Source organism: Pungitius pungitius, chromosome 20, assembly GCF_949316345.1.
Source record: "Pungitius pungitius chromosome 20, fPunPun2.1, whole genome shotgun sequence".
NCBI classification, from domain to species: Eukaryota; Metazoa; Chordata; class Actinopteri; order Perciformes; family Gasterosteidae; genus Pungitius; species Pungitius pungitius.
In genome coordinates this window covers 1,092,363-1,115,079 of record NC_084919.1, presented here as the reverse complement: position 1 = coordinate 1,115,079, position 22,717 = coordinate 1,092,363, and the positions used below count along the sequence as shown (strand labels likewise).

Below are 22,717 nucleotides of genomic sequence, written 5' to 3'. Positions count from 1 at the left end.
ACAGCGGTGAAAATTAAACGGTTAAATATCCTCGTTGATCCGATGTTCTCAGCTGCTTGTACATTTTGAAACGCGGCACCACGTGGGGGCGGCGCCCCCTGGTGCCCACAGACGATGCCTTCAGGCTCCCGTGGGTTGATTCAGCCTCGGTGGACGGCCGGCGCCTCCTGGTGGCCGTCTGGTGGCTACGCGCTCTGCACCGCGCTCAGCGGACTGCCGGACGCTGCAACCACACAACGTTAGACACTGCAGCCGAGGGGAGGGGGGGGGGGGGGGGGCTGTGTGTGTTTTGGGGGGGTGGGAGGGGGTCACCTGGGAGCAGCGGCGTGGTCTCGATGCGACTCTCCTCCAGCGTCAAGAAGCAGCGGTTCGTCTCTGCCGAAGACGTGTCGATGTCACAGGTCAGAACCGTGATGGGACCCCTCCCCCCCTTCAGGTGGATCTGGATGTTATCCTGCATCAACAATCAACACACGCACACACACATGCGCGCAAACACACACACACACACACACAATGGTTGCCGTCAACAAAATTTCAAGGTATTTACAGCAAAAGAAACTTCTATTTAGTGTGTTTTCGATTGTGTGTGTGTGTGTGTGTGTGTGTGTGTTCTCCTCACCTCTTTGGGGGGCGGGACCTCCAGCTTGGTTTCCTCCGGCGCTTTGACCACGAGCACCGTCTGCTCCTGGAAGGCAGCGAGCCGGCCGACGTCCTCGTGGGTCACGTAGGCCGCCGTGCAGGAGGAAGACGTTAAAGATTGTTGATGCATTAGCGGTGAACCTGATGAAGCCCACACCCAACATTCTCCAGCAGCTGTGCATCCTTCTAGACAGGTGCAAGTGGATTCTGAAGGCAGCCCGGTCCCGTGGACCCGTCGGGGTGGAAGGATATTCAGCGTTTTGCTCGTCGTCGGTCATGCCGAAGAGCTGCTGGGCGCAGGTCTTGATGAGCGAGTCCAGCGTGTCCTCCACCAGCTTCAGGTTGTCCAGCTCCCTCTGGAACTTCTGCTGGTGGGTCCTCAGGAAGCTGGAGATGTGACAGCTGCCTCTGCAACGACAGTCACAGGCCATCAGCTGACTTCCACAGCGGTTCCCATGAAGTGTCTTAGCAGGATCAATAGGGATGATGAGAGAGGATAACTACTGTAGAGGAACTATAAAAGCAGACATAATGACAATGGGATCACTCACATCCACTTGAACTTGTTGGCAGACTTCTTCTTGATGAGGCTGATTCCCTCCAGCACGTTGGTGATGTCATAGACCCGGCGGCGGCGGGTCTGCAGCACGGCGGTGACGTGGCGGAGGTCCACGGAGCCGTCCGGAGACGCCAGCAGCAGCTCCAGGAAACGCTGAGTCAGCATCCACAGCGACACATCTGGATCACCACGAGAAAAACACAGTTACAGCTGGAAGACGAGCTGACACACACACACACAGAGAGAAGAAATGAATGAATCAATGACAGCAGCACGCACCGATCCTTTTGCTATGGATCTTCTTCTCAAGAACATTTACGCTGGAACACAAGAGACAAAATAAACTGTGATCACAGCCTTTTAAATTGATACAAGTAAAAGTTATTAAATTGATTCCATAATAAAAGCTAATGAGCAGAGAGAGAAATGGGAGGCGCTTTACTCGGTCGTAGCAGCTTCTGAGGTCGGCCTGGCGGCTGGATTCTGAAACTCAGAAAGTGAAACCGAAGGTCGAAGCGCCTCCGGTTGCCTCTGAAGAAAGTGAGAAGTCAGATTATTTACCAAAATAAAAAGGATCAAATTCTGAGTTGTAAAATAAAAATAACTCGACTCTGCATAAAGTGGTTCAGGGGGCTGATTGAATGGTTCGAGTGAATCATAATAATCCTTATTTAAAAAGCACAATTAACCCCGTCTGTGATAAAATGAACTTCTCCTGACCTGCTGTGGAGGCTCCGCTACAACAGGAGCAGCGAATCCACCTTCATCGTAATCATCATCATCGTCATCGCCGGGGGCCCACTGATCGTCCTCCTCGGACGACTGGGCCCCCCAGGGGCTGACCAGGCCCATGGGCCCGTCCAGGTAGGGGGGCATGATGGGGATGGCGTCGCTATTGACGCCGGCGGACGTGATGTCCTCCGGCAGGAAGTGGTCCTCACAGATCCAGTGCTGCTCGGTCGAGTCCTGCTTGTCCGTCTCCCTCAGCGCCGCCAGCCACACCTGAAGAACACGAGGTCATCGGGTGAAGACCAGACAGCTTCTAACCAACCGTGAGCACAATATCAGTCTAACAATCATCGGTTTAAACTGTGAACTTATTTACAGGTGAAGCTTCATTCCAACATGCAGAAGATGTGTTTATTTTCCTGCTGCTTTATAGAGTGATTACTCATTACTCGAGATTTAGTCTTTAAAAGGAAAACAAACTTTGTTCATTCTCATTTACTATGGGAATCCCTTTTAAACCTGAAATAAATGCATATCTAAATAAAGGTGAAGCTAAATAAGTCAACAAATTCAATCAACATTAAACAGCTGGTTCCTTGTCTAAATTGGTAAAACGTGTGTTCACATCGGTGTTAAATGTCATTGTCTTTCCCCGGAATACTAGCTAGCGTAACGAAAGCAGCCTGTGACGTCACACCAGTAACGTTTAGCGGTCTGTGACGACACACTGGTGACGTGTACGGCGGTTGACCCACAGGCAAGTTTTCCTTCTAGCTAGCTAAAACGGTGGGTTAGCATTAAGCTAACGTTAGCCAGAAGAAAGATGGACGTCTTTCACTCGAGTAACGTGACGTTGCGTAGAACGACGTCTCTTATCGTTGGTTAAATTCGCACCTTGGCCCTCGCGGTGTCTCCCGGGAAGCAGAAGAACCGTTTCTGTGTCCGGTTGGAGATCCCCCGGTTAACGGAGGTCACGCGGCTCTGACACCCGGAGACGACACACTTCACCATGGTAACGCCGACGGTTAGTCGGCCACCCGAACCGAACCGAGCCGAGCCAAGCCGCGCTAACGGTGCATCCCTCCGCGCAGCAGTCCCGCGAACAACCGTCAACAAAACCCGCCGCCACGACGCGACTCTCCCGGTTTGTTTACGTCGTGTTTCACTGTTGTTTTACAAAACCGGAAAAGGATTGTTTGTGACCCGGAAGTAAAGCAAAGGGCGGGGAGATATAGCAGAGCGCGCCAATTCAGCGCCCCCTACAGTCAGGTAACCGTTACTACACCTACATGTTGACGAATTACAACAGTTTACTGGTCAATGTAAAAGTACTTCGTTCATGTAAGGGATCTGAATAATATTTGGTCGGAGGTATATATTGTGATATATTAACACCAATCCTGTCTCCTGTTATTTATCTCCATCAGGATTTAAGTTTCACAAGTTGACTTTCATCCAAGCTATTTGAAACTAGCTGCCTCAAAGGAATTGAAATATACTTGACAGGAATGTAATGAGACTAAAGCACACAATGCTAAATACCAGCTTCCGATTGAGAAGAAAGGGTCGTGATCAGTGTCGCAACACAAGATTTATTCAGAGCAAGAGATGCCAACACCAGCATGATAGAAATTGTACAAACTTCACAAGTCAACTTAAAATATCACGTAGCGTATCTCGTGACCTTAAACATACAGGTAAAATATCAACAAAAACCCATGCCATGTGGTAAGAAAACTGCTGCTGAAAGGTAACGGGTAGCACAGAAAAAAGGGGTAAAAAGAGAGGAAATGAATGTTGTATAAAAACCCCTCATCAATGCGCCGCTGAAAACAAACAAACATTTTCATAAACGTATGACTTCACAAATATTCATATGGATTTATTTTTGCATTCTAGCATGTCACATGTTAGTGTTGAAATTCTCTATGTAAATAGTTACAGTTTAGCTTTTACATCTGATATTACATCATCTAGTCTATTGACCTTCTTTAAGTGGCAGAATTGTGCTTTAACTCCCATTTCCTTTGTTGTCAGTTAGAATAACTGACTCAATAAAAATACAAGCTGTCAGTCTATCTAATGCAGTAGTTTACTGGCAGGAAGCTGCAGACACGAAGCTTTGGACGGAGATGTGAAGAAAAGTCCAAAAAGGAAGAAGCATCTTTGAAGGAAAACTCCCCCCAGCTGAATGTTTCTAACGGTTCAAACTCGACTGATGGCAGAGAAATGTTCCACTAAAACGCTATCAGAGAACTTGTTTTTCCCCCTTAAATGTCTTTTTAGAATTACAAAAATATTCCAGACACACCACAAAGTGAGAGAATGTGTGTGACTCCTGATTCTAAGTCTGGGGCTGTGTCTTATATATATATTTAATATATATATATTTAATATATTCTAAATGACTGTGAAAACCTCTCTCTGTTGAAAGGCATTCTGGGAAACGACATCCCAAAATGTAAAACCTTGAATCGGACTGATGTGTTTTCGATCAGCTTGCTGTTTGTTGACCGTCTGTTTGGGCGTCTCTAAGCGCCTCGGTACCCATGAGCCTTTGGGCCGTCGTTGCCATGGAGACGGAGTAACAACCCGACCAAAGCACAGGGCCACAGTTACCGGATTTATACACTATTGACCCCGAATTCAAAGAATAATCTTTTTAGTCTCCGCCCATCGTTAACGACAAGTTTCAATCTGATTGGTTGCAATGCACCTTGGGAGTCGCAGTTCACCCCTGTGCTCTGTGTGGGGTTTCCTTCAGTGGGGGGGGGGGGAGTCTTCCTTCAAACAGTGAAAAAGTCTCCGTCTCCACAAAGCGTGATATACTTTGACATACTCCCATAAAGTGCATGCATGATCCACGGCGTTCCACCAGCACCTTTCCAACTCGCCTCCTTTTAGACCAACAATCAACCACCGTTAAAAAAAAAAAAAAAAAAAAAGTGCTGCTTGGTCACCGCGGCGGCGCCCGCGTCCCGCCGAGGCGCGTGATTGGAAAGACGTTTTTTTTTCTTCTACAGAACGAGTGCAATATACAATGAGGGATGGGGGACGTTTGACCCTGTAAGTCCCAGTGGAGCCGTCGGCCTTTTTCACAAAGAAAGAAAGAAAGAAAGAAAGAATCACGTCTACGAAGCCTTTCGCCCCGTCAGGTGCGTCTCAGCGGGAAAAACATCAAAACATGGAAACCAAGGTGTCCAACACGACGGAACCGAAGGCCTTTCACTCCCACAACGTGATTGTAGTAAAAGGTTTGTACAAAACGCAACACATTTATATTTAGTAAAAAGATCTATCCGCTCTCTGCTAGTTTTATTCATAAGAAATTGCATATACCCAAACGTTGTTTTTCTCCGTGTAGATTGCATCCCACATCCAAAGGATTTCAGATTATCATACCAATATTGCTGACACGTTGTCCTAATAGCTACGCTTCAAAGGGCGAGGAGTAAAACAAACGGGGGATGGCAGATTGTCTCCCACGTTTTTCTGTGGCCGTTTCGTCTTTACGCACCAACGAAGAAGAGTGACGGGACCAGGACAGGTGGGAACCAACCGGGACGACCCGTCTGCGTGTCGCCGTGTTTCAAAAGTCCGCTTCCAAAATGAACCAATTACATCCGTTAATGAAACCGCCTCCGGCGAGAAAAGCTTTGTTGAATGATTGCTCTTCCGGTAACCCCCCCCCCCCCGACCCCCCCCTTTACACCCGTGACACCCAGTTTAATCAGGAAATGATTCAAGCTCACAATAAATAAATACATACATATACACTGGAATGTGCATCAGCAGCTATAAACAGTACATCACATTATTTTAGGTCATATGAAAATGTACAAAACGTGAATGTTCGTTTAAAACGTTTTTGAAAGCAAGGCAACGACAATGAAAATCATTTGAAAAAGACCAATGGAGTCGAGAGCAGAACAGCAGAAGAATTAAAAGAGCGACGGCCGATCAGCGAAAAACAACCTGCTCCTCCTTTTTGACCTTTTTTTCTTTTTGTTTTCGGCTCTAAACCTGGATCCCCTGAACGGCCTGTTTGATGTTCTCCAGCAGCGCCTTGTTCTCCGGGCTCTGGTACTGGTCCTGGTGGGTGTACATGTCAGTCAGTGTACTCACATACGTGTCAAAGTTCTGCTCGTTCATCGGCTCCTGAGAGAGGGAAGACACTCGGTTACACTCTGCACCTTCTGCACAATCACCAGCTCTCTCTCTGCAGACATTGTGGGGGGGAGGTTTGGAAGAAAGGGGGCGAGGGGGGGGGGGGTGAAGGTGGGGGGGGAGGCCCCCCACCAGGGAGATGTATTCCTTATTTGATTCAGATTACTATCCGTACTTCAGCCTGAGAAGCTCAACGCTCCAAACCATGCAAACGTAGGAATGATCAGCTGCAGGATGGATGGACGTGGAATGTTTGCCACATGGAGACAAAACCAGGATGTTGGAAGCAAAAGGGGGGGTCAGACGGGGGGGGGGGACACAACTAGTTAGCGTTCATTGAGTAGTTTTAATAAAGGCTTCACAGGTCATTACTCGATTCCTGTTCTCGGTCCATAAGAGCCTTGCTGGTCATTGTTAAAACAGGAAGTGAAGAGCAGGGATCTACCTTTAGAAAGGTGGGGGTGGGGGGGGGGGGGGTGCAGAAGAGAAGGATCATTGGATAAAGGAGAAATGGGTCTCTTACTCTGTGAGGCATCTGTACACAGCAGCTATGCTTTACTGGGGCCTCTTTCTGTGCTGCAGGTTTCTACAGGAGAGGGTGTACAGAGAAGGCTATTAGGGCTTCTGAGGCTACACAACACACACACACACACACACACACACACACACACACACACACGCACACACGCACACACGCACACACACGTCTGCCTTCGATCCCCTCGGGCTGCCTTCACACCGCAGAGCAAATCCTCACAAATCAACACGATCAACAAACTGAAACAAAAAGGGACGCGACCTCTTTTTGTGATATTTTACACTTCATATGAGACATTTATTATTAATATTATTATTATTAATCTTCATTTGCTCCGCGGTGTGAAGGGAGCCTTCGCGAGAGAGAGATTATCCAATTAGCGCTCGGACCGAGGAGGGGGCGGAGCCTCCCGTTTGTGTGAAGAGGAGGAAGAAGAAGAAGAAGAAGAAGAAGAAGAAGAAGCACAGCATGGACTGCTGGGAAAAAAAAGAAGGTGACAAACTGAAAGAAGCAGATGAGTAAAGAAATAAAACCTGAGAGTCGGGTCGGTTTGGATCTTTTTACTTTCCCACAGCTGAGTATTTATAATAAATAAACCCTTTTAGCACATTAAACATGAAACAGCGGATCTAAACTCCCTCGGACTAATTGGCAAAGTGAAATGAATTTTTTAGTTCAAGTCAGTAAAGATCAAACTAGGATTCATTAAAAAAATAATTCTGTCCAGATACAAAAATCCTCTAAATGATTCGGATCTCATTTCACTGGCAGTTTATTAATTCTAACGAAACAGAACCCTCTGTGGATTCAGCACTTATTATTTACATCTACTGGTCTTTCTATCCGGGGGGGGCGCTGGGGGGCCGCTCACCATGTGTGGAAGCTGGATGTTGGCCAAGCTGTTGATGAGCGACTGGCTGAGGTTCGCCAGCTCGTGCAGCAGCGAGTCGTTCTGCTGCTCGATCACCTTGTTCTCCTCCTCGATGGACTTCAGGTTGGTCTCCATGGTGGTGATCTGCTGGGACCAGGGAGGCCATTAGAGGCAGCCCAGGGGGGGGGGTACGTATGAGGCATCTGTGTATCTGTACTGGACTTACTTGTGTCCTCAGTTTGATCATGTCGGACTCCACTTGAGTGTTGGACTCGTTCAGATCTTTGATTTCTTCGTCCAGCTGTTTGATCTCTTCATCGTTTTCGATGCCTGAAACAACATTTGATTTAAGTTCAGGGGGATCTTTGCTTTTCTTCCTCCGCGTTTCCGGGGGGGTCAGGGCTTCGTCTGACCTTTGCTCGCCCTCTGCTTGATCGTCAGCATTTCCACGCCGCTCATCCTGGCCTTCTTCATGGCCGAGGTGGCCCGGGGACACCCGGAGAGGCTGCAATCAAACACACGCGTTGACCAAAGCTCGCCGTCTGCCGACGGCTCGTCGCGTCACGCAAACCGACAGGACGGGAAAGTCGCTCTAACGGTGCACGATTGTGTGAATACATGCAGGCGTAGACACAGAATGACACAGAGCCACGCCCACCTCCGGTGGGTCAGGAAGCTGCCGCTGACGTGTCCCGAGCCGTCGCAGCCGGGCGTCGGGCAGCTCATGCCGTCCGTCTTCCCCGACTTCCACACGAACTGCGAGCCGTTGACGTAGTTGTCCTTCTGGCGCTTCGCCGCCAGGGGGCAGCCCGACGCGCTGCGGTGGGAGGCGTACTTCCCCGTCACGTGACCCTGTCCGTCACAGCCCGGCACCGGACACCTGGGGAAAGGGGGGCGGGGGGGGGGGGGGGGGGGGCAACGAGTGTAAATAGTGGCCGTTGAATGGAATTCTGATCGTCGTTCCATCCGATTTCTGCAGGTCGTAAACCGTAAACATTTCCTTACGTTTGGGAAACAAATGCAGAAGAATATCACTTAAAGTCCTGTCATCTTTTCTTCATTCAATTGAATTTCCGCTCTTGCAACGCGTCTTTCTGAGCGTCCAATAGAGACGTCATGCAGACACACACAGGAGCATTGACACAGCACCATGCGTTAAAGCTGCATCCTCTATGATGACCAGCAGGGGGCGACTCCTCTGCTCCCATAGACGTCTATGAGGAAATGACTCTACTTCTCTCTTGATTTATTCCCTCAGTTAACATTGTAAACATGAGTTTATGGTCTCAGTCTCTAGTTTCAAGTCTTCTTCAATGCAGCATGATGTTCATTTAGTGAATGATGGTCCATTTAGAGTCAAACAGACCATAAAGCAGGTGATGCTTTAGGGCGGGGCTACACAATGATTGACAGGTTTTAACCAACAATCTTGCCTGCTCAGTCCAGATATGGTCACTTCCTGTTCAACAACATGGCGGCGGGCAAATTCCCCCAAAATCCACCCAACCGTCAGTCCACAAACCGATGAGTGCTTCTCATAAACAGCCTGTGATTCAAAATGAAACTATTTAATATGTCGGCTTGGTTTTTGACCTCTTTATTTAACCCTCTGCAGGCATCCGGAGCCCCTCTGGGTTTTGGGGGTGAGTTTGAAGGACAACGTTGAGCTACAGTGACGCCTCTCACTCTGCTGATGATCCCCCCCCCCCCTTCCCTAAAAGCCGTTGACATTTGGGCTGATGAGGACGAGCCGAGCGTCCCCAGCCGGCTCGGGTCTGCTCCTAATTGGGATTCCTTAACGAGGCCGGTGGAGGTGGCGGCAGCAGCTGGCTGCGCTGAACTCATCATGCTCAAGGTCGCCTTTAAGGGAAAGGTCACGCTAACCTTTAGTGCTCCGGGGCTGCTGGGAGCAGAGGGGGGGGGGGGGGCGTTGGGGGGGACTGACCTCCTTCTCTCAAATATTCTTTTCCTGAAGTTGGAAAGGTCAGCGCATTTGAATAGAGGTGGATGATGTTCATTTAGTGAATGATGGTCCATTTTGAGTCAGTCTTTAGGGCGGGGCTAGACGCTGATTGACAAGTCTACACTTTATATGTCTTTATGCAACCTGCCTGTGTCATAAGCTTTACATGGCAGATCTTTCTCCTTCCTCTCCGTACCTTTCACAATAAAAACATGACATTTTTTGGTGTCTAGATGCTTTTTCTTGTGACGGCGTCAATGTTTCTAAGAAGTTAGCAGAAACCACAGTGTTAATACTAACTTCTTAAAGGTCCACATCATGTCTCCTCATTCGTCCTGGCGTTGGACTGACATGCTGCAGGTGGAGCTGAATGATGGAGATGGATGAGATGGAGGAGATGGAGGTCTGTGGTCCATGAGGTGGAGGTGAGGACGTAGTTCAAAGTAAAGACCCTCTAATTAGAGGGTTGGTCATAATCCCGCTCACTTCAGAGCGGCACGGAGGCCTTACTTGATTGGCTCCTGGTCGTCCTTGTCCTCTTTGCTGTGGAGGATCTTGATGCCGCTCTTCTTGGCTCGGGGACAGCCGGAGAGACTGCGGGACAGAAGTCACACTGTGAAGGGACGGCCTGTCCTCGGCATGGTGTTTGTTAGTTGGTAGGTGGAGGCACTGTACCTCCTGTGGGAGGCGTAGTTTCCCGTGATGTGTCCAGATCCATCGCAGCCGGGGGTCGGACACCTGGGGCACAAACACAAGGGGGTCAAACAGCGACTCGGCCTCCCCCCCCACAGACGTGACCCCCCTGAAGAAGCACAGGGCGGCGTCGGGGCATCTCATCGGTTTGTGGAACGCTGCTTTGAATCCTGGAGTTTGTCGTTTTTCGTCATCAACGGAAGTTACAACATTTGGACAGAGGAGGACGCAGGGACGTCTCTGGTGAGACCTGTCAATCACTGCATAGCCCCGCCCAAAGCATCCCCTCTTCATGGTCTGTTTGACTCTAAATGGACCATCATCCACTAAATGAACATCATGCTGCATTGAAGAAGACTTGAAACTAGAGACTGAGACCATAAACTCATGTTTACAATGTTTACTGAGGGAATAAATCAAGAGAGAAGTAGAGTCATTTCCTCATAGACGTCTATGGGAGCAGAGGAGTCGCCCCCTGCTGGTCACTACACAGAAGTAGAGTCATTTCCTCATAGACGTCTATGGGAGCAGAGGAGTCGCCCCCTGCTGGTCACTACACAGAAGTAGAGTCATTTCCTCATAGACGTCTATGGGAGCAGAGGAGTCGCCCCCCGCTGGTCACTACACAGAAGTAGAGTCATTTCCTCATAGACGTCTATGGGAGCAGAGGAGTCGCCACCTGCTGGTCACTACACAGAAGTAGAGTCATTTCCTCATAGACGTCTATGGGAGCAGAGGAGTCGCCCCCTGCTGGTCACTACACAGAAGTAGAGTCATTTCCTCATAGACGTCTATGGGAGCAGAGGAGTCGCCCCCTGCTGGTCACTACACAGAAGTAGAGTCATTTCCTCATAGACGTCTATGGGAGCAGAGGAGTCGCCCCCCGCTGGTCACTACACAGAAGTAGAGTCATTTCCTCATAGACGTCTATGGGAGCAGAGGAGTCGCCCCCCGCTGGTCACTACACAGAAGTAGAGTCATTTCCTCATAGACGTCTATGGGAGCAGAGGAGTCGCCCCCTGCTGGTCACTACACAGAAGTAGAGTCATTTCCTCATAGACGTCTATGGGAGCAGAGGAGTCGCCCCCCGCTGGTCACTACACAGAAGTAGAGTCATTTCCTCATAGACGTCTATGGGAGCAGAGGAGTCGCCACCTGCTGGTCACTACACAGAAGTAGAGTCATTTCTATGGGAGCAGAGGAGTCGCCCCCTGCTGGTCACTACACAGAAGTAGAGTCATTTCCTCATAGACGTCTATGGGAGCAGAGGAGTCGCCCCCTGCTGGTCACTACACAGAATGCACCTTGAGGTTTCTGCCTGCGTTAAACACGATGTCACAGGGGGAAGCAGAACAAGGTAAACAAAGAGTAAACAAAGAGTAAACAAAGGGGTCCAGATGGAACGTAAAAACATGCACACAAACTATTAATGACATTATTTCACCATCAGCTCTCATGTCGGCCTGGAGGAGGGTCCAACCAGGAAGTGAGAGGGATGACGTGATGTGGGGCCCGGGTTCAGGGTTCTGGTCTCTAGGGGACTCACCTGAGGTCCTGAGAGTTGGTCGCCATCATCCCGCGGATGTTCTTGTCGGCCAGCTGGCAGCTGGACAGCCTGCCGGAGGAGAGACGCAAACTCAACCACCCAACAACCCTCAGAAGACGTTTCAGCACTGACGGAATAATCCTTTCATCAATGACAACCTTTTTTCTTGTGCCTCAGTTTGTTATTTATTGAAGAGTGAAACAAAGAAATATACGTTTGTGGGTGCGCGTGTGGGTGCGCGTGTGGGTGCGCGTGTGGGTGCGCGTGTGGGTGCGTGTGTGGGTGCGCGTGTGGGTGCGCGTGTGGGTGCGCGTGTGGGTGCGCGTGTGGGTGCGCGTGTGGGTGCGTGTGTGGGTGCGCGTGTGGGTGCGTGTGTGGGTGCGCGTGTGGGTGCGTGTGTGGGTGCGCGTGTGGGTGCGTGTGTGGGTGCGCGTGTGGGTGCGCGTGTGGGTGCGCGTGTGCGGGCCTCACGTGAGGAGCTCCTTCTTGCCCTCCTTGCAGGCCGGGTACTTGTGGTGCTTGGGGCTGGGCGTGGGGGCCTCGGTTGGGTAGCGCTGCTCCTCCAGCAGCTCCTGGAAGGGGTCCAGCTGGTCGGCCTGGTGCAGGGACGAGAAGTACGCAGACTACGAGGCGTCACCGCGGGTTCTCAGCCAGCCTTTGTCCTCTGCAGCCTTTTCTCATTATTGATTTGTTTTAGTTTGGGAGCTTCTTCTAAACTCAAAGCATTGAACACGGAGCTGGAGAGATGTTCACGTGCGCACGTTCTTCTTCATTCACCGCTTTAGGAGCGACGTGCTCGTTGTTAGAGGAGCAGCATCTCTGTACACGGCTCACAAAGCCTAATCATCTGCTAATCTGTGTGAACAACAAGTCTGGCTTCCTTAAATCTCTCAATTTCACGCTTCAAATGACCTCCTTGCTTTGCACACAGGCCTCCTAAATATTACATTCTGTGGTTAAAGCCTTTAATCGAGCTTGAGTGGCGTTTAGAGCTTCAATTTGGTCTGAAAATAATTACATCTTTACATTTAAATGTGATTTATTCAACGTGCAGCCTGACGTTAATCTGGAAAGGAGAAGTTTCAGGTCGAGGGACTCTTCTCTCTCACGTCTTTGAGGTTTGAGCTGATTATAAAGGAAACACAATAAGAATCCACAAACTGAGGAGATGTGGATTAAAAAAAGGCTTTTTAGAGCTTTACTGACAAACATTCACACGCTGTCTCACCGAATCGATGCATATTCATCCAAACAATCAAAAAGTATAAAGACTTTAAACTCCATGCGAGACGTCATCGTCTCTCCTGGAGCTTTCACCATCTTTATTACACATAACAAACTATTTCACCATCATATGTTCAACCTTTTTCTTTTTGTGAAGGTGAGTTTTATTTTGAAAACACGTAACTAACCCTCAGGTTCCAGGACTTTTGTAGTAACACACTGTTGTACGCTGTCATAAGAGGGTAAAAGCTCCCTGGGGGGTGTGTGTACATGAGCAGCATGCGGGGGGGGGGGGAGGCTCCCCTTACCTCCTTGTGCTCCTCCTCGCCCCCCAGGCGTTTGATCTTGGTGTAGTCCACCGGCAGGTCCCAGCAGTCGGCCTCGCTCAGCTGGTAGCAGCGGCTGCTCAGCAGGGCCTGGCGCTGGGGGGACATGGGCTGCAGGGGGGTCAGCACCGTCCCGCTGCCCTCCGGCCCGCCGGGCTGGCCCCCCACGTCCAGCGGGCCCCCGTCATCCAGGTCGCCCACGGGGCTCTGAGGGGGGGGGGGGCATTTTAAAGTGGTCACAAATCACAGGAAACGGATCCGACCGAAGCAGCAGAGATTTTAATTGCTGCTGTAAAACACCTCCTCCACCTAAAACCCCACCTTCAACCCTTTGGGGGGGTTTCTCCTCCTCTTTACTCTCCACCAGCCCCTCCCCCCTCTGAGAACATGAAGTTTATCGAGTGAAACCTCAAACATCAATACAAGCCTCAGAATGTGAGAATATTCATCTCAAATCCAGATCCAGATCCAGATTGAGATCCAGATTAACCCCTGTTAAAGGCACGCTGCCCCCCCCCACCCTCCTCCTCCTCCACCTCACACCTCACACTCCACAGGCGGTAATAATAACTTTGTACTCACCAAGTGGACTGCTGAGATCTGGAAACATGGAGAAAAAAACAGTTTATCCAGAGGCTCTAGTTAGCGTCCCTCAGCTAGAACAGCTGCAGGTGCCCGAGGTCAAAGGTCAAGTGATGGCTCAAAAAGACACATCACAGCCTCATCCGCGGTTCACACATTTCAACATCGACTTGTATATTTGTTTGTGATGTGTGTCATCGCTGTTGGAGGACAGGACGTGTGTGCGTGTGTGTCTGTGTGTGTGTCTGTGTGTGTGTGTGTGTGTGTGTGTGTGTGTCTCTACCTGAGTCAGCAGGTCTTGGGGTTTCCCCCCCAGCGCGTGGGGGAGCTCCCTGCACCTGGTCGACAGGTTGAGGATGGCCGTGGCCGCCATGTGGGCCGCCTCCATGTCGTGGGTGTAGTCGAAGCTGCTCTTACTGCAGGTGCTGCTGGCGCTGCTTCCTCCTCCTCCTCCTCCTCCTCCTCCAGCGCCGCCTCCTCCACAGCTCAGGCTGCTGCTGCTGCTGGGGGCGTAGCTGCTGGTGGTGCTGCTGGCCGGGCTCGACGTCTTACAGTAGCGCTTAGCTGCAGGGAGGCACACACACACACACACACACGCACGCACGCACACACACAGACACACACACACAGACAGACACACAGAGACACACGCACACACACACACACACGCACACACACGCACACACACAGACACACACACACAGACAGACACACAGAGACACACGCACACACACACACACACGCACACACACGCACACACACAGACACACACACACACACAGACAGACACACAGAGACACACGCACACACACACACACACGCACACACACACACACACGCACACACACGGAGGGTTGATGTGTTAGATTGGTTCTGGCGCTCATCCAAACTGCAGCAGATGGATCCGAAATGTCCAAAAAGAGGCTGAGCTTCATTTAGAAATAAGAAATAAAAATAGATGAAGGGAAACAAAGACGTGATATTTATGTTGTGATTATTCATCAGGAAGCAAATAAACAGTTATCAAGTTTTATGGGAATGAGGCACGTTTATACTTGTGTTCCTCTATTAGGACATTATTATTATCATTATGTATTATATATTATGTTATATTATTTTATGACAGCGTGGTTCATAAAATCATCGTATTGTGTCTGAAAGAACTAAGAGGAGGACAAAATAGTCAGCTGTAGGGCAGGCTAGGAAAGGATGCTGGAGAGGAGGGAGGAAAGGATGCTGAGAGGAGGGAGGAAAGGATGCTGGAGAGGAGGGAGGGAAGGATGCTGAGAGGAGGGAGGAAAGGATGCTGGAGAGGAGGGAGGGAAGGATGCTGAGAGGAGGGAGGAAAGGATGCTGGAGAGAAGGGAGGGAAGGATGCTGAGAGGAGGGGTGATATCAGGGGGGGAGACACCTCGTCTAAAAAACCTCCCTCTCTTCCCTGCGTCTCGCTAATGGCTCCCAGCCAAAGAAACTCGCTTCCATTATCTCCGTCCCGCTTCACAATCCCTCCATCTGCACCTCCTCCCTCCATCTGCACCTCCTCCCTCCACATCACCTCCGCCCAAAAAGCCTCTTGGCTCAGCATTTCCAAAACTCTTCTCTCTGCTCTTTATCTTCACTCCATGTGGAGAGGTGGAAAACACCGTTGTTTTTCCAGCGTTGTAACAAAGACTGTACAGAGCATGTGTGTGTCTGTGTGTGTGTGTCTGTGTGTGTCTGTGTGTGTCTGTCTGTGTGTGTCAAGCTTTTGTCGTCACGTATTGTTCTCCCTGCAGTGGGAGCAGGGATCCTTCACACTGGGGATGGCTGCAGGACTCTGTTATAATAATAATAATAATAATAATAATGTGTCATGTGACTGAACCACACCTGCTTCTCTCTGATTCTTCCTGTAACTCATTTAAATCCCACCCTTGTGCGGATGAAGGAGGTCAAACCCTGACCCACCGTCGTAGCCCCTGGGGGAGGGGTCCCGGCCGGGGGGCAGCTTGGAGGCGAGGCCGCGCTTCCCGTAGGCGGCGGCGTGCTGCCCGTCGTAGCCGCCGTAGTCGTAGCTGGTCTTGGAGTACTTCTCCAGCTCTTTGGCCAGGTTGGAGCGCGGGGTGCTGGTGGGGACGTTGTTCTTGTAGCCGTACTGAGGGATCTCCAGCTGCTTCACGAAGCACATCGGCCTGCAGAGGGGGGGGGGGGGGGGGGTTACGCACAGAAACGTCTTCTTAACATTTACCACAGCCTTGTGTAAAAGGTAACACAACTTTGTGTCCACTGCCACACGCTCTAACCCAGGTGGGCGGTACCTGAGCACGCGGTCTGACGTCTGATTGGTCTTACTGCCGCTCTCAGTCGGGATGCTTTTCTCGTGGACCTTCGCCATCTTGTCTGCTGCAGCGATGGGACAGCCGGACAGACTGGAGGGAGGAGGGGGGGGGGGAGGAAGGGAGGGAGGAAGAGAGGAGGGAGGGAGGGAGGGAGGGAGGGAGGAGGAGAGGAGAGGAGGGAGGGAGACAGCACACAGCCTGATTACATACACTGTACTGTCCACACACACAGGTTCACACTGAATTATGAATTGAGTTTGACTTTATGATGACTGACTGGTTACTGACTGGTTTACTGACTGGTTTACTGACTGGTTTACTGACTGGTTTACTGATTTGGTTTACAGAGTTTAGAGACTGAGGGTTTCTGACTGTTTGATTAATTGTTCATTGACTGACTGGTTCCAATGACTTCCTGGTGTGGTGACTCTTTACTAACTAGCTAACTAACTATCTGCCATCTTACTGACTGGTCACATGAAGTCCTGCATCACCTCATGACTAAATAAAGTGACGATAGAACCAGTCGGTCAGCTCACGTCCTGAAAGCCTTTTGACCTCCAGACAAACCGCTTTCTTCCCAAAAAAAGTCTCTGACGGGTTTTTTTCTGCTGTGAGTTTTGGACTAAAAGAGAAACGGTATTTAAAACTAAAACTTCTCCCTCCATCTGTCACTCCGGGTGATTCCTAATCACTTCATACACGAGAGGAATGAAAGCCTGTTAAACACACACACACACACACACGCACACACACACACACACACACACGCACACACGCACACACACACACACGCACACACGCACACACACGCACACACACACACACACTCACACTTAGAGGTTGATAGGAGCGTGTGAGCATTGTGTGACGGACCAGCACGGCAGATGCTGCTGCTGCTATGAAGGCGTTTCCATGGCAACTGCCAGACATGAAAGCTGCTAGCTAACGGTGGCTACGCTAGCTAGCTAGCGCTTTGTTTCCTTTCCCAGCGGAGCTGTGCTACATAACACACCCCGCGGCCACGTCTGAGCCGTGTGTGTGTGTGAGCTCCTCTGTCTGCACGGCTGTCTGTGAGATCATTTGTGTGTGTGTGTGTGTGTGTGTGTGTGTGTGTGTGTGTCTGTGTGTGTGCACGAATCTGTGTCTGTGATTTGAGGCTCTACGTATGTGTGAGAAAAAGAGTGTGAATCCTAATCACTTTACATAATTCAAAGTGTGTGTGTTTGTGTGTGTGCGTGTGTGTGTCTGTGTGTGCGTGTGTGTGCGTGTGTGTGTGACGGTCTGCTGATGCACCTTAAGCTCAAACATTAATTAAAGCCCCCTTCTTGTCCACCACATTCTGATCCTGGGAGAGTTGCAGCCACGCAGATCCTTTCATGCGAATGAATGTGCTCATTCTGTGGTACCAGGAGACCAAAAGCCCTCTTTGGGACAAAAACAGCGGCACCAGAGGGGTCAAAGAGGATCTTGTGTGTAAAAACGAGAGCGGCTCGTAACACCCGACCTGAGCGAATAAAACGCCGCGTCATTCCCGGGCCTTGAAGACCATTCCACCTTCTGGATATGCAAAGTAAACAGGAAGTGTGCGTCCACCCATCAGCCTGGCGCGCACACCCCCAGCCTCCACATTCACATGTCCAGCCACGTTTTGCTCCGTTTTTTGGCCGCTGTCACTCACCTGCGGTGCGAGTTCCGGTTGCTATTGACATGACCCCGTCCAGAGCAGCCGGGTGTGGGGCACTTTAAAACATTCTCATACATGGCAAGGACTTTGACAGACAGGAGAAGGTGAGAAAGACAGCGAGGGTTAGGAGCAGACAGGAGAGTTACTGCGGCGGCTCGGCATGCAGGCGGGCGGCGTGGTGACGGCCAGCGGGAGAGGACACACGACCTCCGCCAGGTGCAGAGGGGGGGGGGGGGTCCTTTCCCGCTGGGGTTTATCATCATTGTGTAACATCGAGCCTCTGAGAAATCCAACTTGTATTCTTTGGGCTCAGGAATATTAGTGATGGTGGTTGCTTCAGATAAATGAGACAAGTTGCTAAAAGACCAGAAAATCATGTATTTAAATAGACTTTTGTTGTGTTCATGCACTTCACGTCATGGACTGAAACCAGACATCAGGCGGCTGTGATGAGGAAGGAGGAAAGGAAAGAAAAAACTGAAGCAAAAGAAAAACAACTTTGAAGTCTGAATACGTTTCGTCACACGATTGCAAATTAGTTTCTGATTCATGACAAATTGCTGCAAAATCCTGCGCTCAGCTTTCAGGAAGTCAAACAGAAAGTATAAAAGAAACACAGGTGTGGAGTCATGCAGGACGAATGCATGATGGAGGACATGACGGAGGACATGACGGAGGACATGTCCAACATCGTTTCACCGCTACACAATCCATCCAACAAGTCATGTGATGCAACAACTAAAGAAATCTGAGCCTCTCCTTTGTGTCCTGAAGACACAAAGTCAGGAGGTGAAGGTCTGGATCATCAATGTCTCTCGTAGGGAAATCGGTTTGGTTTTTGAGCAGAAGACACAGCGGATGTCCGTCACTTTTACCCGATGAGGGTTTTAGCTTCCAGCAACATTTCTCAGAGGCAAAACGATCTGGTTTTGTTCAAATGAAACCTCGATAATAACTCAACAGCCTGAATGGGCCTTCATTGAGCTATTGATCTGCTGCATTTTATTATTATGGAACCTGAACGCAGCATTGGAAAACTATTATTTTACAGCTGCTGCCACACAGAGAAAAACAAATCAGCAGCATCACGTAAAGTCAGCGCCTGTAAACCTGCATTTAACTGCGTGAGCTTTTATTTGCTCCATCATTGACCTTCATTCTGATTCTTTGGACTGGGAGGAGCCAAAGGAATGCAGATATGGTCTTTATGATGGTCTTTAAAAGGTCAGAGGTCACCTCTTCCTCTTGTTTCTGTCTCTCTTGTTTACGATGAATCTGAATAAATTATACTCCACTGCTTCCTTGAAATAAACTAAACGACTGAACTGAGAAGATCTCAACCGATCAAATGAAGTGAGAAGCAGTTGTATCTTCGATCTTCTATGACGCCGCTGTTCCATCTTCCTTATTAAAGTCTTTTATTTTTGCCCGATTTGAACACCGTTTGATCCCTAATCTCCCGCCTCGACCAGCGAGCGCTTTGCCTCCAGAGAAATGAGCAAAGCCCCCCATCGTGGTCTCTGCTCGGCGTGAGACAGGCAGGGGGACCTACTCTCGGGAGGGACGCGGTCTTTGTGGGGACAGCCGGACAGGCTGCGGTGGTGCGGGTAGAGACCCGTCACGTGGCCGGTGCCGTCGCAGCCCGGCGTCGGACACTTGCTCTCCTTCTTGTCCCCCCGGGAAGAGTCTGGACAGAGGACAGAGAGACGTGAGGTGAGACCACAGGCTGGAAGACGCTCTTATTGTGAAGCCCGGGGACGGACGAGCCTCCTTATAGTTTCACACTTGTACCTGCTGTTGTTGTGGTGCTCAGACTGTCTGATTTACACATAAATCTCTCTTTTTCTCTCTCTCTGTCTGTCTTCACAACATTAGGACATCAGGACATTATGTGCCACCATACGATGCAGTGCCCTGTCTTCACAACATGATGCACTTGCGTTTCCTATCATTTCATTTTGTATTGTTTTATCGGCGTGGTGATGAAGTTGCGTCCCTGTCATTACACTGCGCCTCCCCTAGAGGGCGCCCCCCACAGTTTGGGAACCGCTCCTTCAGACTGAAGGCCATGAGCACAACGTCGTTGTTTAAACGGTGCCGATTTGGGTCGATCTGGAGCGGCAGGTCCCCGACGGGACTGTTGATGGTCGTGAAGGTTTCCCGTGGACTAAAGGGGAATTTTACTCCAATGAAAATGAGCCAATGAGAAGCCGGTAACCGCACCGCCGGCCGGAGGGAGGCGCGTTCGAGCGGAATCGGAGAAATAGGCCGAAGAGAGCGTCACGCGGATGGATTTGCTCTCCTAGCAGATTGCCATTACTCATGCCCGACGAGCCGGCCGTCTGATGTTCCCACGACGGCCTATTTTAACAACATAAGCTGCTGTCAGAGGAGAACCGAGCATCTGCAGGGGGGGGAAAAGACAAAACCGTGTTGCTCCTGAAGGCTGAAAACGAGGCCCATTATCTCATCGGACGCCATGTGCAAAATTTCAGAAATAACACGACAGGGTTTTAAGAGTCAGAAATGGTCCAATCCGGGGAAGAGGGGGATGTTAAAGTTACAGTTGTGTGTTTTTTGAGGGTAAAAAGCCCTCCTCGCTGACTCTTTGGAGAAAAATAAGCAGATCCAAGTCACATGTGACAGGCGATAGAAAACAGGCAGAATTTGGAGAGGGAACATGGACGAACATGTAGAGATTATTTGTATCATCCGACAGCGCGTTTCAGGTGAACACCGATGCCGTGTGACGCTGCCGAGCTCCACTCACCGACTGACTGGCTGAACTAAGTTTGGATCCGGAGGTCCTGGTAAAAATAGCCCTGACCCGGCAGAAAAAAGCCTCCCAGACAGAGAGCTTTTCTCTCTCTCCGATGTGAACCATCCGAGGAGGCACCGACTGAACGAAGACACGCGGACGGGGTGTTTTCCGGCGGCTCTCACCTTTCGGGTAGTACGCCCTCTTCAGCCCGTCGTGGTGCATCCTGGACTTGCGCTCCTCGCCGGCGCAGCTCAGGCGGGAGCTGTGCTCGCCGTGGCCTCGGTGGTGGTGGTGGTGGTGGTGGTGGTGGTGCTCCCGGCGGGGCAGCGAGTGCTCCGAGGCGACGCGCTCCCTCATGACCTTCGCCCTCTCCGACTCCAGGGCGATGGCCTTCTCCAGCAGCGACAGGTTCCCCTTGGCCATGTCGAAGGTCTCGTCCGAGCGGTCGGAGGCCACCGACGTGGTGTCCTCGTCGCCCTCCTGGCTGCAGCTGGTGGGGTAACCTCTGGAGCCCGGGCTCAGCTGCTCCTCCAGCTTCATCAGGTTCACCATGTCGGAGTAGCTGCGCTCCAGGGACCGGTGCTCCTCCTGGGCGCTCTGCTGGCAGCTGTCGTACCTGAGACCCGGCGGTGGGACCAGAAATGGCCGCCAGTGAGTGACGGATCACTGGGGTGCCAGTTGGGACTGAGAGTTGAGGAGGAAACTAGAAGTTCAAACCATCTGGAGTCTGCTTTTGTTCCTTTAAAACAAGATACCCTTGGTCTGGCGCTTGAGAGATATAATTATATATATTTAATAGGCTTCTATCTGTGGCCAGTGGAGAAGATGCAGCTTTAAGAGCAGAACCGGAGGTTACCCCCCCTTTAAGGCCCCTCGGTGGAGGCTGATGTCGGGTCCCAACGATACGAGGACTAACAACCTGTAGCTCTAAAGTCAACCTGTTGTTTCCTGCCGTTATGCTCGTTTCCCTTTGATCCCACGCGGCACCTGTGCCTCCCTTCAGAGACGACCCGCCGCTAATCACGCTAACGTGGGTCCTAAGCACGAATAAGGCTTTGATGTACCTGCGCAGCCTTTCGCGGGGACACCAAAGTAGATGGAAAACCCCATCGAAAGGCTCACCTGTTGAGGTGGTGCACCACCTGGTGGTCGGCTGGGATCTGGAGCTGGTGGTGCAGCGCGTGGAGGCCCGGGCGGTCGCACGCCTGCGTCTCGCTCAGCTTGCGGGCCAGATCGAAGCACTGGTTCCGCAGACACTCCAGGCTGCTGAGGCACACCTCCTCCTCGCTCTCGTCCGCCGGGGCCCTCGCGCCGGGCCTCCCGTTGGCGTGGTGGCCGGCGTCGCCCAGCATGGCGCCGTCCGGGTAGCCGTCCTCGGGCAGCATGGCGCCGTGTCCCTGCGCCAGCAGCTTCAGGGAGTCCACCGTCTCCCGGACCACGTCGCTGTCCAGGTCCACGCTCAGCTCGCCCTTGCGGCCGCCGCCGTACTCCTCGTCGTCCTCGTCCTCCCCGCCGCTGTTGGACGAGTTGCTGTTCATCTCGGACTCGGTCAGCGCCTGGTAGGCGGCGTCCTCCGCGATCTTGCCCAGGTTGAGCAGCGACTTGGCGACCAGCTCGTCGTAGTTCTCGTAGTCCTCCCCGGTGCCGTTGCCGGCGCCGGCGGTGCAGCTGTGGTGGTTGTGGTGGTTGTTGTTGTCGTCCTTCTGGATGAGGAGCAGCTTTGATTGTCCGGCGGGTTTGAAGTGGTTCTCTGCTGTCACGGAGAGAGAGAAAGAAGCCTCGCAGACATCCAGATACACAAACCTCGCCTCACAGCCCGCTACTCCGCACCACAAACCACACGCCGGTAATTGGTCAAAAACAAAAGAGGAAATGGATTAATTTGGTAGATTTTATAACCATCTGTTCATTTACAGAATAATAATCCTGCAGATGAAAAGGAAAGGAAGCTTTTTACAGCCTGTGATAGACTCAGCGGTGCTGACGAGCCCAGTTTCTTCTCATATTCTCCTGAATACATCAGCAGCGTCCCTCCCAATTATGATCCACTATTTACTCGCATAAAACACACAGCCGGAGCTGTGCAGCCCCCCCCCCCCCCCCCCGCCAAG

The 22,717-nt window shown here is 51.0% G+C and overlaps 2 protein-coding genes across 10 annotated transcripts in view; both read right to left on the bottom strand.

The window, feature by feature from the left end:
• e2f6 (E2F transcription factor 6) overlaps positions 1-3,137 on the bottom strand; it is a 3,698-nt gene extending 561 nt beyond the window's left edge. The window contains exons 1-9 of the mRNA XM_037448766.2: positions 2,825-3,137; positions 1,922-2,203; positions 1,644-1,732; positions 1,481-1,521; positions 1,194-1,380; positions 895-1,050; positions 623-737; positions 313-454; positions 1-223 (exon numbers count right to left, since the gene is read on the bottom strand). The exon at positions 1-223 is cut by the window's left edge and continues 561 nt beyond it. Coding sequence (XP_037304663.2) covers positions 186-223; positions 313-454; positions 623-737; positions 895-1,050; positions 1,194-1,380; positions 1,481-1,521; positions 1,644-1,732; positions 1,922-2,203; positions 2,825-2,941 — 1,167 coding nt within the window. The 5' untranslated portion in view covers positions 2,942-3,137 and the 3' untranslated portion in view covers positions 1-185. The remainder of the gene's footprint in view (positions 224-312; positions 455-622; positions 738-894; positions 1,051-1,193; positions 1,381-1,480; positions 1,522-1,643; positions 1,733-1,921; positions 2,204-2,824) is intronic.
• A 365-nt stretch (positions 3,138-3,502) lies between these two features.
• Positions 3,503-22,717, bottom strand: part of myt1la (myelin transcription factor 1-like, a) — a 37,631-nt gene continuing 18,416 nt past the window's right edge. The window contains exons 7-25 of one of the 9 annotated variants that reach the window (XM_037448757.2): positions 21,729-22,359; positions 20,789-21,222; positions 19,398-19,532; positions 17,840-17,930; positions 16,138-16,248; positions 15,788-16,011; positions 14,124-14,404; positions 13,841-13,858; positions 13,241-13,465; positions 12,180-12,304; positions 11,709-11,777; positions 10,145-10,207; positions 9,980-10,063; positions 8,165-8,386; positions 7,920-8,011; positions 7,733-7,836; positions 7,507-7,653; positions 6,621-6,683; positions 3,503-6,088 (exon numbers count right to left, since the gene is read on the bottom strand). In XM_037448757.2, coding sequence (XP_037304654.2) covers positions 5,948-6,088; positions 6,621-6,683; positions 7,507-7,653; positions 7,733-7,836; positions 7,920-8,011; positions 8,165-8,386; positions 9,980-10,063; positions 10,145-10,207; positions 11,709-11,777; positions 12,180-12,304; positions 13,241-13,465; positions 13,841-13,858; positions 14,124-14,404; positions 15,788-16,011; positions 16,138-16,248; positions 17,840-17,930; positions 19,398-19,532; positions 20,789-21,222; positions 21,729-22,359 — 3,260 coding nt within the window. In that variant the 3' untranslated portion in view covers positions 3,503-5,947. Of the gene's footprint in view, positions 6,089-6,620; positions 6,684-7,506; positions 7,654-7,732; positions 7,837-7,919; positions 8,012-8,164; positions 8,387-9,979; positions 10,064-10,144; positions 10,208-11,708; positions 11,778-12,179; positions 12,332-13,240; positions 13,466-13,840; positions 13,859-14,123; positions 14,405-15,787; positions 16,012-16,137; positions 16,249-17,839; positions 17,931-19,397; positions 19,533-20,788; positions 21,223-21,728; positions 22,360-22,717 lie in introns of all 9 variants that reach the window. The other 8 variants (XM_037448753.2, XM_037448755.2, XM_037448758.2 and 5 more) reach the window with 8 other exon arrangements.